This window comes from Podarcis muralis, chromosome 3, assembly GCF_964188315.1.
Source record: "Podarcis muralis chromosome 3, rPodMur119.hap1.1, whole genome shotgun sequence".
In the NCBI taxonomy this organism is placed as follows: domain Eukaryota; kingdom Metazoa; phylum Chordata; class Lepidosauria; order Squamata; family Lacertidae; genus Podarcis; species Podarcis muralis.
The window spans coordinates 66,334,084-66,347,381 of NC_135657.1; the positions used below are offsets into that span (position 1 = coordinate 66,334,084).

Sequence of the window (13,298 nt, forward strand, 5' to 3'; positions counted from 1 at the left end):
GAAGACACAGATGATTGACTCTGTTCTCAGAAGCCTGAAAAAGAGCATATGTGTATTCCAGAAGGTTTTGAGATATGGCTTAATGGATGTCCATAGAGCGGCATAGAATGGTGCAAATATAGTAACTAGGCCACTGCTGGTCACATTCGCTCTTGCTACTGCTGATGGAGTGACACAGCAGACATGTCCTTCAGGTGCTTTTAAAACTAAAGTGTGCAAATATTCAAGGCTACTAAGGTTTAATCATTATGCCTTTGGAAATCTCCCCAGCCAAGAAAAAAGAGACCCCTTTGAAGGAAAAAGAAGGTAAGGGCTCGATTTCTTTAAACGGTCGTTATATTGCAGATGTGCTAATTCCCCCATCCCGAAAAAAGAATCAGCAATGTGCATTGCATATTTTGATTTTCAGCTTCTTATACTGTACTTTATTTCTCACTTCTTGATCTACACAGGGAAAAAAGTGGAGAAGGCACATTTTAAAGAAAAAAAGGTCACAGGTAATACAAGGAGCTACATATAAAATCTTGTAAGCCATAAATCAGGGGTTTTATATTTCGTGGGATTTTCTTTTCAGTGACAGGAAGAACAGCAAAATTCTAGAGTATTATATTCAGCTAAAATAATAAGGGTGTGCTTAGCTTTCCTACAAAGCAATTAAATCAAACTCCTGCAGAACTCACCCAACAGAGATGGCTAACACACATGTTTCTATGCCTGTATACTCAAAAGAATTATCTGGCCTGTCATCCGCCCTCCGTCATCGGGTTGTGTGTAGAAAGAAGTGTGAAGCATGGGTATCGGTCGTATGGCAGCCCAGAAGTGATGAGCTGATTTACATTCCATGTTGAAGAAAATATTATCTCTCTGTACATCTTATATATATAGTGGAAATGTGTGCTGTGCCAACCTGTGGCAGCTACACAAAAACACACACAAATAAAACTTACATATCAACCAATGCTTCGAGAAATGAATCTGTGCCATCTCCACACACTGAATTCAGACCAACCCAGCTTTTGGCACACTTTGTTGTGATGTTCCAAAACGTAAGCTATCCTGAATGAGACACAATAGTGTGGCTCTTTATCACTAAGTGGGTAGGCCCTGTCAACAGGACTTTCTTTGAGCATACATTATAGAAACTTCTTCATCAGGGGGGGAAATAGGTTATAATGCTGCATAAAGAGCTTCTGTAAAAGCTCCATTTAAATTCTACTATCCGCTAATTACCCAAGGAGTGCAACACCTCAGAAATGCTACAAGATTCTAGTGAGGAAGCAACTTTGGAGGTGCTCCTGGGAGCTTTGTCAAATGCACTCCCCATAATATTTTTACTAGAACAGAAAGATATGTGTGATATTTCATGGTGGATTCCTTATAAGTATTTTCAGATGACAGCTAGGGAAATATAACATTGGATGCATCCCTTAATTTATTTCTTTTTAAAAGGCGAGAAATAATGTTCTTAATTTTCAGTTCTCAGCAGCCAATTGAAACATTTTCTGCTCTTAAGCAATAATCTCTAAATGATTCTCTAACCCAAGAATGATAGCTCCAAGAGACCAGGATGTGCTTTTTCTTCCCCATAATTCTGCACATTGTAACCATGATTGCATATGTCCAGATTGTAGAAGAATTGCAGATGACCTCCTTTGTTAAGTGTGGATGTTCACAAGATGGTACAATGTCAGATATTAATAGTAGCATTTATGAAACTTACAACTTCTAGAGTAGCTCAGAGACTTCACAGTTCCCAAGGCTCAGGAGCTTCCCTGAGCTGTATCCCTTCATCTCCCTGAAGCTTTAGCAAGCTCTAAGATTTCTACTGCCATTAACTAAACAGTAGCATTACAAAGCTCCCTCTCAACAGTCCTATTTCTCTGGGTTGTCAGGGTGGGGGTGAACAAACATATTCCGATTCTGGGTAATTTGTTGGCATGTTTGGAAAAAGATTTGATCTAGTTAAAATACAGATTTTGGCATGAAGATTAACATGAAACCTGGGCTCAGCCCTAGTTTAGAGACATTGGTACAAATAATAATAATAATTTATTTATATCCCGCCCGGGCTCACAGCCAGGCTCAGAGCGGCTAACATCATACAAGTAAGACAATGCATAAAAACAAGCGATCAATAAATTAAGATACATCCCACAATTAATTCAAACAAATTAAAATTAAAACTGGACAAGTGACGATCTTCAGGTCGAGGCCAGTCTGATCTCTCTGGGGCCTGAAATCTATATAGAATCATGCTGCTTAGATAGTTTCTTGTGAAGTATCTGATTAGAACCTCTTATCCTGCACAAATTGCCAAAAGAATGTCCCTTTCCTTATTTTTTGTGTTTTGGTTTTAATTGAGCATGTTGTTTAAATGCCCAATTCCAATGATTTCTTAGAAATTAAAATGTGTTTAACAGGGCACCAAAATGTGATATTAGCGTCAGAAATATTATTGCTGTTGTTGTTTTAACCTGCACAATGCATGTGACTTAACAGGGTAATATGCAACTGATGATGATGATGATGATGATGTTGTTCTTATAACCCACCCATCTGGCTGGGTTTCCCCAGGCACTCTGGGCGTCTTACAACATATATAAAACATAGTAGGTTTAATGAGGAACTTTAATGCCTAAATTGACCTTGGGAATCTAAATGAATTGGATCTTTCTGTTTTGCTTAACAGTCCCAGCAGTAAAAGAAACCCACTACCATCACAATGTGACAACAGGTAATCAACAGTTTTTTGCTCTAAGTTTCCAAAGTCACCCAGTCCTCTAATGGCTACATGTGTACAGCTCAAGCTGAATATTAGTAGGGATGAACATATAAACATTAGCCAACCCAGAGAAAATAGGCCTTCTTAAATCCAATTAAAATGAATGGGTCTTGTCTATTAATGGGCATAATCTGCCATAATTGAATGTTAGTTTTGAATTCAATGGAACTTACAAACAACTTTCTCTCAGTTTGAGCCAAGGATCATACATGATGATTTCCCATGTTTGTCTTCAGTGTTTGTTACTTTGGCAAGCTGGTCACCTCTACTGTCATGTCAGTTGGCCAGGATAACTCTACCACTCCCCTACTTTCCAGATTTTTTTGCTCAGATAAGATTTCCCATGTTACTTGACAGCACTGTACTGGTGGTCTATGTTCCTGCACATGATCCTACTGGATTTGCTAATCAGCTTTATTCACTTGAAATTATTAACCACATATGTGAATTGAAGCAGTTGGAGATAAACAGATTTCTTATATCCCTGATGGATTTTAGTGAGCAAAACAGATTAATACAGAAAGTGTGTCCTCTTTCCCCTTTTGTCCACCCTACAAAAACACATGAGAAAAAGAAGGAAGTCCTCAGTGGTGCTGTTTACAGTACAAATCCACCTAACTGCACATTTCTCTTCCCAAAGTATAGATTATTGGTTGGTGCAATTCACACACACACATCCAGGATTCTCCCATAGCATTCTGTGAGGAATGAAATGTTCATGTGGTACATAAAAGAGAGACTGGTTTTGAAGAGATGTAGTCACTAGTTGTTTGGCTGACCTGGGAGCTACAACCAGAGCAGGTTGGACTCCATTGTAATAAAAAAATGAAGTGCATGTTTATGAATCTATACTTGGAGTTTGGATTGCCAATCTGCCAGCCCCATAATCACTCCCAAGTGCAGTACGTGCCCAGGATCCCACCACTCACAACAATGGCTCTCTTCATTTTTCAGTGGCAGAAGCCAACTGTTTGCCCTACATAACAACCTATGTGCCATTTTACTTGCCTAATGCATGTTTAGATCATATTAAAGGTGTCTTCTTAAATTAGTATTACGAATCAGTTGCAGTCTGAGTGCAGATCGCATAAATTGGAGCTTTACATTTGCTCTTTATTCTAATAAGTAAAGTTGCACCCCAGGGAAAGATGAATGAATTAGGTAGCAAGTAGGAAGACAAGTGAAGCTGTGTCTCTTGCTGGAGCTTATCATTTTTTCAAACACGTTTACCCTTTGCACCCACCGTGGTAGATAACAGTAGGGTTTCTTAGATGTTTGCCTGGGCAAAGCAACATTCTCCAATCACATTATCAAAGAAGTTGTTCAAGGGCATATTGTCATCATCACTACCTGACAACTTCATATATTCATCTGAGTTAACTTCATCAAAACCTGTATTAATAAGCAAAGAGGGTGGCTGTTATGTTGTTCAATTGTCTTTCAAGTTCTCTCTGTCTCTCTGACATACAACTTTCTTTCCTTTGCAGACAAGATTTCAAAAGCTGCAAGAGCAAGTAAGTTCTGCTTAGGGTTAACAACACTGCAAACTTCTTTGATTCTCAGGTGACATATAGTACATGTCAGTATTGTACAAAACACAACTTGGGTTATCAAAAATATTGTTATTTATTCTGTCAGGGACTGAGAAAGAATGAGTCATTTGCCCTTGAAAACTTCATAGGCCTATCGGGAAATGTAATACATTTTTAACCCTAAAATATAAATGTACTACTTCTGATGCTGCTATTCTGTTATGAGATTTGAACAAGAAGTTAATTTTCAGAAGAGCGAAGGGTTTGGTTTTGTTGCCACTTGCACATGAGAAATAATGGGAAATTCTAGACACTGTGGTTTCCATGTGGACCACACCAGACAGTCAATCAGGCTTTCCAATAAAGTAAAGGTACAGACCCCTGGACAGTTAAGTGCAATCAGATTCGACTATGGGGTGCAGCACTCATCTCTGCTTTCAGGCCAAGGAAGCCAACATTTGTCTGCAGACAGCTTTTCTGGATCATGTGGCCAGCATGTCTAAATGGTTTCTGGTGCATGGAACACTGCAGTTGCTTCGACAGAATTCCTGAATTTTGCTGCTAAGGTTGGTGGCAGTTTGCTGGTAGCGAAAACAGAAAATGTAAGCCCACAGAAACAAATGCACACCCCTACCAAATGAAAGATGCAGGTAATTGAATGTTACAGTGACTGAATTGCCTTAAATACATGAGGCTTCATCCCTATTATCCTGCAATATATTTTGGTTTTTTTCTTATAATTGGGCATACTAAATCCCTTATGCTAGTGGGTTTTTTGTTTAGTCGTCTTAGTAGTGTTCGACTCTCCGTGACCCCATGAACCAGAGCATGTCTTGGAGAAACTCACTTTCTTTTCAAAGCTTCTCCTTTTTTATGTCCATGGAGTTTTCTTGGCAGAATACTGGAGTGGTTTGCCAGTTCCTTCTCCAGGTGGATCACATTTAGTCTAAACTCTCAACTATGACCTGTCCGTCTTGCGTGGCCCTGCACGGCATAGCTCATAGCTTCTCTGAGTTATTCAAGCCCCTTTGCCACGACAAGGCAGTGATCCATGAAGGGGGCTAGTGGGTTAGAAAACTACAGATTTCCAACCCACTTTGATACCAGTGCTTAGGTTCAGGGCAATGCAAACGTAAGACTTACAAACTGTAAGAAGAGATCTGACAGATGACAGCTTAATGATGCAATTCACAAGCCAGTGATGGCATTTTCATTCTTTTAAATGGATGGGGATTATTGTCACAGAGAGGTAATGAGTGTATCTGTGTGTATCTTTTTGCACTTTGCAAACCAGTACTGAATATAATCCTCTACTGGCTCTAAGACTAATTAGTTAACTTTGCATGTTGAAGAAATGATTAGACCTGGTTTTGTTTTTATTATGTTCTTATCTACCCCAAACATAGGTGATCTATTCAATACCCAACCTATGGCAGAGTAAAATGGAGGACAATAACACTCTTTAAAAACTGGGCGTGTATAAACACTGCACAACCAGGAATCATATTTTCAATTCCAAATAGGGGTTGAGATTAACGTTAGATTAAGGTCCTGCGCAAATATCTGAGGATATCTCTGTGTGGAGGGTGTGACAATCTCGTTTCTTTTTTGGACTCCAGCAAAATTTTATTGTAGGCCAGAATGGTAGTTATTGTTTCCTGATCATCTAAAAAAGGTACATCTTCTACGTTGTAGAAACCCTTTAAATATTGCCCACTGGCCTACTTGATTACAAATATGGCAGCCCCTTTACAATTAGTGAAGCAGGGGAGGGAGATGCCTGCCTCTTGCTGTGTGTGTGTGTGTTCCTCATGTAAAGAACAGCGTCCCCCCCCCCAAAAAAAAGTCCCTCCATCATAACCCCCACAAAAGAGCCTAATGCTGTTTGCCTTTCATCAGAAGAACACAGAGAGAGTCTTATATAACCACACTCCAGTCCAGACAGAAAAGAGGATAATGGGGTTTCCTCAAAAACGGGTGGCTTTCCCCAACCCACTACCTAATAGGTTACATTTAGTATTTCTAGGGACTGCCATTTTTAAAAGGTGGGTGAATTGTATTGGCACATTTTTGACCTTTCATTTTGTTATATGCAAGGTAGAACTTGCTCATCATCTCCCCCAGCATCTTGAAATATGCCAACAGTGGCCTGGAGGTTGAGGGGTTTTTTCCTGCTGTAGTGCCAGTGAACAACTAGGGTGGTTGTAGAAGTATGTGTGGATCGAAAGAAAATAAATAAATAAATGTAGCATCTAAACCAGACTTCCCAGCTGGCTCCCCTCCAGATGTTTTGGACCTCCATCTTCCTTTAAAAAAAAAGAAATCTGGAAAGAATAAAATAAAGAATAAAATAAAATAACAAAACAAAAAGAAAAGAAAAGCTGTGTGAAAAGGTTCACAGCTGTTACCACATAAAGTACATTCTCAAGGGATAATATTACACAATGAATTAGATGTTGCAACAAAAACTGACCTGATATAAAGAGAATACAAAGCAAATGTTATGATTAGCAAATAAAACCATGTTTCATTGAGACCTGCCATTCCCATAATTAACCTGTCATGGTTGCCAAATGAAGACAAAATCAATAGGTTTAGCTGCACCCCAAGATACCCTTAATTTATGAGTCAGTTTTTTCCCAGAAATGAGGATAAAACATTAATTTATTAAACAAAATGTGTAAAGAAAAAGTCAAGGACTCCTTCTAGCCCTGTAATATGGTCAAAGGAGCAGTATATGTTTTAGGGACCGTATATTGGTTAGCACGTAGAACTAGACCAAGGTTCAAATCCCCACTCAACTCGTGATACCAGTTTACACAGTTGTGGCTTCCCTTAAAAAATCCTGGGAGTTGTAGTTTGTTAAGAGTGCTGAGAGTGGTTAGGTCTTAGCACCTTTTGACGTCTTGCCTGTATTTTGCCTGTATTGTCACCTTTGCTTGTCATATCTTCATCTTCCATGATCTGCTTCTTGACTACCAGTCCTGACTTCAGGGTTTGTTTGCTTGTCAGTGATGGAGGCAGAGTTTCTGTTCCTCTTCTTTCTCAGGGGCTCCCACTTCTTGGACAGCTCACTTTCTTTTGGTTAAACCCCCTTGTTCCTGGTCAACTTATTTCTGCTGCAGTGGTCTGCTTCACACACCATTTGAAGAGTTCAAAGAAGGGATAATAGCTGGTGAACACACTCCCAATGCCCAGGCTGAGTACTTTGCAGCCTAGGCAGAGGCCCAGGGAGGTTTTCTGCCCTGTCATCACTATAGATTTACTGAAATTGCTTGATTTCATTAGAAAATGTCTTAACCCAAATAAAGGGTCAGTAATCAGGGGTGCAGGGCAGGGAGGAAAGGGAGGACATTTACCATTGTGCAACAATAAATCCTTGTGCTGATGAAACATTTGCCTTAGCACTAGGTTGAATTTTCCATCCATAATGTTGATCCTGTCTTCAATTAACGTGTCAATACAAATGAATAATTATTTTGTTTTCTCACATTGTCTCTTAAGAAAAACCTGTCTGCATCACCATTTCTGCCAAACTACTTTGCTTTAATTAAAAATGTCTGCTGGGTGACCTGTTTCTGACACACATAACTCATTACATATTTTGCTCATGGTGGAATTGCCCAGAGATGCCTCTAATTAGCCAAAATAACAGTTTTTTATATTCAAGTCAAGATTTATGGCTTGATTTTATTTTTTTACAGTCTTTAAACAACTTTGAAGAAGACCAGCATCAATAGTTTATGGCGTTTTCATAACAGAGCAGGGATTTAATTGGTTTAGTGAAGGTTCAGGGCAGCTTCATATGGTATGTTTTATGCTCAAGTACAGACGCCTCATTCTTACCTGGCTTCCTTTTGTGTGTAGGGAAAAGTGGCAATTATTCATCGGTGTGTCTTCAATAATTAGCCGAGTGAGAATGTGTGTCCCTGTGCATGTGTGTCTTTAGGGAGGTTCATGTGACCCTCCACAAACACTAAAATAACACAAGGGGCATTGTGGGGCTGCAAAGGCTAGCCTCACCACAGGATCACTCACAAAAAGGTTCCCCCTTGTATGGAGAATCTTTTCTTGGGTGTATGTGCCCAAGTTCAAAATGCATCATGCAAGAAACATATGCATGGCACAAGGATTTAAGAAAAGAAGAAAGCTTTCTTGGAAAACTTGACTGGTTGTGTTGATACACAGGGCCTGGATAGCTCAGTTGGTTAGAGCATGGTGCTGATAATGCCAAGGTTGCAGGTTCAATCCCTGTATAGGCCAGCTGCATTTTCCTGCATTGCAGGGGGTTGGACTAGATGATCCTCAGGGTCCCTTCCAATTCTATAATTCTATGATAAACAAGAGCAGATGAGAAGGGACATGTATAATACATGGTTGTGGTTCGAGGACCCGATCCCCACGTAGTGGAATGAAAACAGACGGACACGTGATGTAAGGTTAATGGGCAAGAAAAGGCCACAACTTTATTGATAACAGCAAGTGAAAAGGTATTGGCTTAGGCAGTGGATCACCTCAGTTGAAGTGAGGGCCGCGTGGCTGGCGCAGCAGCGAGTTAAGCTGCAGTCCACGCCCCTTCCAAGGCACGTGGTTGGGCGCTTGCCCGTGGGCATGGTGCGCCAGCCAGGTGAGTGGGTGGCAGGGGGCTAACGCCCCCTGCTTGAGGCGGAGCTCAGCTCCCGCCCACAACCCCTCCCCTCATTTGCAGGAGGAGAGGCTTAACTGAACTGGATACACACACACATACAGGTAAGGGCTTATACTTTTAGCTGCAGGAACCAGGGATACTGTTACACTCCATTTAGCCTTGTTACTTCAGAAGATGATGGAAAGTCCAAATAATTATTATGCAAAAATATATATATGCATATATATATTTGATAAGGAAGAGTTCCTCGTAAATACATAGTTTTGGGGTTGTGCCATTCACATACTGCCTTCCTTCTAGAGGCCTGATATTTTCAGACACTTATCAGCCCAATCCTGTCATCTGGATCTAGAATTGGGAACTGACTGTAAGACTCAGGAGAAGGTTAGCCACCCCGCTGCAGTGCCTGAATAATAATAATAATAATAATAATAATAATAATAATAATAATAATAATAATACCTTCTATCACCCAAACAGTGCTGGTTTTATATTTTCCCCTTTTCCATCATTGACCTAGAAACACAAATATTGTTTTAAGTTTCTTTTTACTAAAGAACCTTGCATTTACTACTTTTTTTTATAGAGGGACACACTGATCTAAGTGCAACAAAGAAAGATAAATGTGAGTTTGCAACTGGAATGTTTTCTTACTGTATCTTATTTCTGTTAATAAAATAAGAATGGTGTATGTGAGGTTCAATTTCAGTTTGATTTGAAAGATCATGTCATTTCTAGGTCATAATATTGGATTTGTTGTGTAGAGGTAAACAAGCATGGGTGAGATGAGATTGCAGGGGGGAGCGGTTATCATTCACCTTGGTGTGATGGCACCAGGTCTAACTATGTTGAAGAAAGTCAATCCTGACAATATTATAGATTTATATGGGAGCTATCTGAATATAATATATACCAGGTGTGGGGGAACTGTGGCCCTCCAGATGTTGTTGATCCCCAGCCTGCATGGCGAATGGTCAGGAATGATGGGAGTTAGAGTCAAACAACAGTCAGTATAGAAGTAAAGTAGGAATGTCAACCTACACTTTGGTAAACTTTGTGTTTCCTCAAATTACAGTGGTACCTCAGGTTAAGTACTTAATTTGTTCCGGAGGTCTGTTCTTAACCTGAAACTGTTCTTAACCTGAAGCACCACTTTAGCTAATGGGGCCTCCGGCTGCTGCCGCACCGCCAGAGCACGATTTCTGTTCTCATCCTGAAGCAAAGTTCTTAACCTTTCTGGGTTAGCGGAGTCTGTAACCTGAAGCGTATGTAACCTGAAGCGTATGTAACCCGAGGTACCACTGTAATGCCATTTTAATGCAATAGTGACCCAAATCAAATGTTAATGACCATTCTTTTTCTTTTCTTTTCCTTCCCAGCTGCTGTCCGCTACTATCAGTGTGTCTTTGTAAATGGATACAATGGGCATAAATCCCAACACCCTGTTACTCCAGCTCCAGACTACAAAGGGAAGGCCGGACAGCCAAAGACCTCTGGGCCAAAGACCAAGGCACCAAAACAATAAGAGTCACGCAACCTGCGACATTATGACAATTTTGCACTTTGTGCCCTCTACAGAGGGCCACATGAAATCCATTGGCACCTGTGATCATAGAAATGTGATCCAATAGGTCACATGCACTTGGAAAGGTTGTCTGCTCATCTCCAGAGGAGCAGAGGCAAAAAGAGGGGAGATGTAACAGCATTTTAGAGAATCTCCAAGTACTCCTTTCCTGAAGGGAAGCATGGTGCTGAAATAGTACTTGACAAAAAGTAAAGTTGTGTGTGTGTGTGTGTGTGTGTGTGTGTGTGTGTGTGTGTGTAGGGGGATGTTCTTACAGATGTTTCCGTCTTGTGTTTTCCAAGTCTTGTTGGAACAAAAAGCATTTTCCAAGTATCAATTTACAACAAATGTCCCACTCAAAAATACTTAGGCACAGGAAGAATAATTTGTGACAGTATTCTCAATCTGTGCTTGTGTTCATTTAAATGGATCAATGCCAAAGTTATTTGCTGAATCATAACTCTGTTTCAGGAGCTTGTCTTTTGTCCTTAAAGAATACACCGTATAGCAATCTGATGATCTCTTTGGAGGCATGCAATGAAAACCTGCCATATATTTGCTTCTATGTATCCGTAAAGATAAACTCAATTATTTCCCAGTTTTCTTTTTAAAAATGGAGGATATGCTGGGCTAGCAGAGATGAACTAAATGAAGGATAAAGGGTTTAGGGGTTTTTAGACATGGACGTGGTGTTTTAATTTTTTTCATATGCATTATCCCTAAACTATTCCAAATCATATTCAGTGTTAGCATACAATGTATAAATGGGAAAAACCAGTAACTATTTGGCCCTGGAGAGATACAATGGGAAACTATGCTACTATTATTGAAGCAAATTATGTACTCAGCTATATATGTCTTATTTGTGCAGTACTGTCCCAATTAGATAAAGTAAGATTATGCTCAGTTTTGCTGCATTTCCACAAACACTACACTCTTAATTACTTTTAGTTTGGAGACTTGAAATGAACATCTAACTCCTAATCTATCTTCATTTTATGTTTTGATACTGATTTCTTAGCATCAAAATGAAATGCACAATATTGGTCTAGATGAGGATGTCAGAATATCATTATTCCAATTGTCAGTCACAGTAAGTCTGTAAATAATAATGTGTCCTTGCAAACAAGTTGTTCTATATATTTGTGTTTTGTCTATGTTGTTATACACTTGTAGTTACAATGTCAAACCTCATGAATGTTTGTAGGATACTTCTTTAGACAAATCTACTTAACACATGTAAACTTTATTGTGTATACTATGTTTCCAGGAGGAAGATAACATTACCATAGAACTGGCATTTATTTTTATAGGAAGGTACAATTATTCGGATAAACTGTGCCTTAAGAGACTTGACCAGTTCACGACAATGTTTGGACATCTCTTTTTTTCACCTCTAGGTCAAGCTAGAAGTGACTGGAATTCATAACAGTCCAATTACTGCCACTAGTGGAAGGGAGGAAGTCCACTATGTGTTGAACTGGTACCTAGTAATGCAATCCTATGGATGGCTTCTCAAAAGTAAGTCCCACTGAGTTCAGTGGGGCTTACTTCCAGGACACTGGGTATAAGATAGAAGCCTAAATCAAAAGAGACCTAAGTAATTTAACTACATGGTAAATTGTCCTAGTGAGAAGAATAGCTCATTGGAAGTACAGACTTTCAGGACTGCTTCCTTTGCTATAGACTTTTCCATGGATAAGTAAAATGAGTAAGGATAACAACTTTAACCAACAAAGTTGTTTTGGAAAACAACAACTCTAGTGCCTTTTCAGTGTATCTGCAAAAGGCACTTCTGATATCTCTCAATGCAACTGTATCTATAGATACAAAAGTGATTGACCTTTTTGATATCATGTCATGCTTGGTGAAATAATTCATACTTTATACCTCATAAGAAACACCAAGACTTTTAACAGTGCCTGATCAAGATGTGAAATTGCAGAGCTGGTGTCAGATTAATTTGTCACCAGACCACCTAGATCAGGAATGAACTATGCTAAACAATGAGTGCAGAGGTTTCAGATCCCAAATGCAGGATCTGGCCTCTTGTAGATGGATGGCATCTACCTCCAATCTTATGACACACAGAAACCTTAAGGTTCTGTCATTTCTTTTTCTTAGCTTTGTCTATTGTGTAGTATAGATGAATTGGCTTTCCAAAGACCTGCCAGTTTAGCTTGTTTTAAGCCAAAGTTTTCCTGAGGATTTCATTTGTTGCTCATTATTGCGAGTTTCAGTTAAAACTTTTTTTAGCTTTTTAATTTGGGCTTTTTGAAGATTTCACCTTCTCAGTGTTATTTAACTGTAGAAAGTACCATAGCGCATTTGAGAACCGGTTTCCTTCTTTTTTCCCTTCCAATACCAGAAGGGCTTAGACCAGGAAATAAATAGCTAGCTTTAATCACAATGTCAAAGTGGTATGAATCAGACATTGGCCCTTGATCTCAGAAATATTAATTGCTTTGCTTTGCAGACGAGTTGAATGTTGCTTCATAAAGCCAAATAATCTGAAACCTTGATATACCATTACTTGAATTGCATGTTTTATCCATAGAAACTTAACTTTGAAAGATGGGTATATTTGTTGCTAGGGATTTTGCAAAACAAAATGCGTGTCTCCTAGTGGCTGTGGCACATTCTTATCAGTGTGAGAATTTTTTTGGGGGGGGGCACCTAAAAGTAGCTTTGTTTATGTATAGCTCTAAACAAATTTCCTGTCCGTGCTCATATTGTTATCACCAAGAATTAAATATAATGAGTCTCTTTCTA

The 13,298-nt window shown here is 39.3% G+C and overlaps 1 protein-coding gene and 1 non-coding gene across 15 annotated transcripts in view; both read left to right on the forward strand.

Moving 5' to 3' along the window:
- Positions 1-13,298, forward strand: part of TRDN (triadin) — a 163,230-nt gene extending 149,932 nt beyond the window's left edge. For 11 of the 14 annotated variants that reach the window (XM_077926028.1, XM_077926034.1, XM_077926026.1 and 8 more), the window contains 6 exons: positions 271-306; positions 453-497; positions 2,690-2,734; positions 4,270-4,296; positions 9,549-9,587; positions 10,342-13,298. In XM_077926028.1, coding sequence (XP_077782154.1) covers positions 271-306; positions 453-497; positions 2,690-2,734; positions 4,270-4,296; positions 9,549-9,587; positions 10,342-10,487 — 338 coding nt within the window. In that variant the 3' untranslated portion in view covers positions 10,488-13,298. The remainder of the gene's footprint in view (positions 1-270; positions 307-452; positions 498-2,689; positions 2,735-4,269; positions 4,297-9,548; positions 9,588-10,341) is intronic. The other 3 variants (XM_077926033.1, XM_077926036.1, XM_077926037.1) reach the window with 1 other exon arrangement.
- On the forward strand, positions 8,503-8,577 carry TRNAI-GAU (transfer RNA isoleucine (anticodon GAU)). The gene has a single exon. It is a non-coding gene; the product is annotated as a tRNA-Ile (tRNA).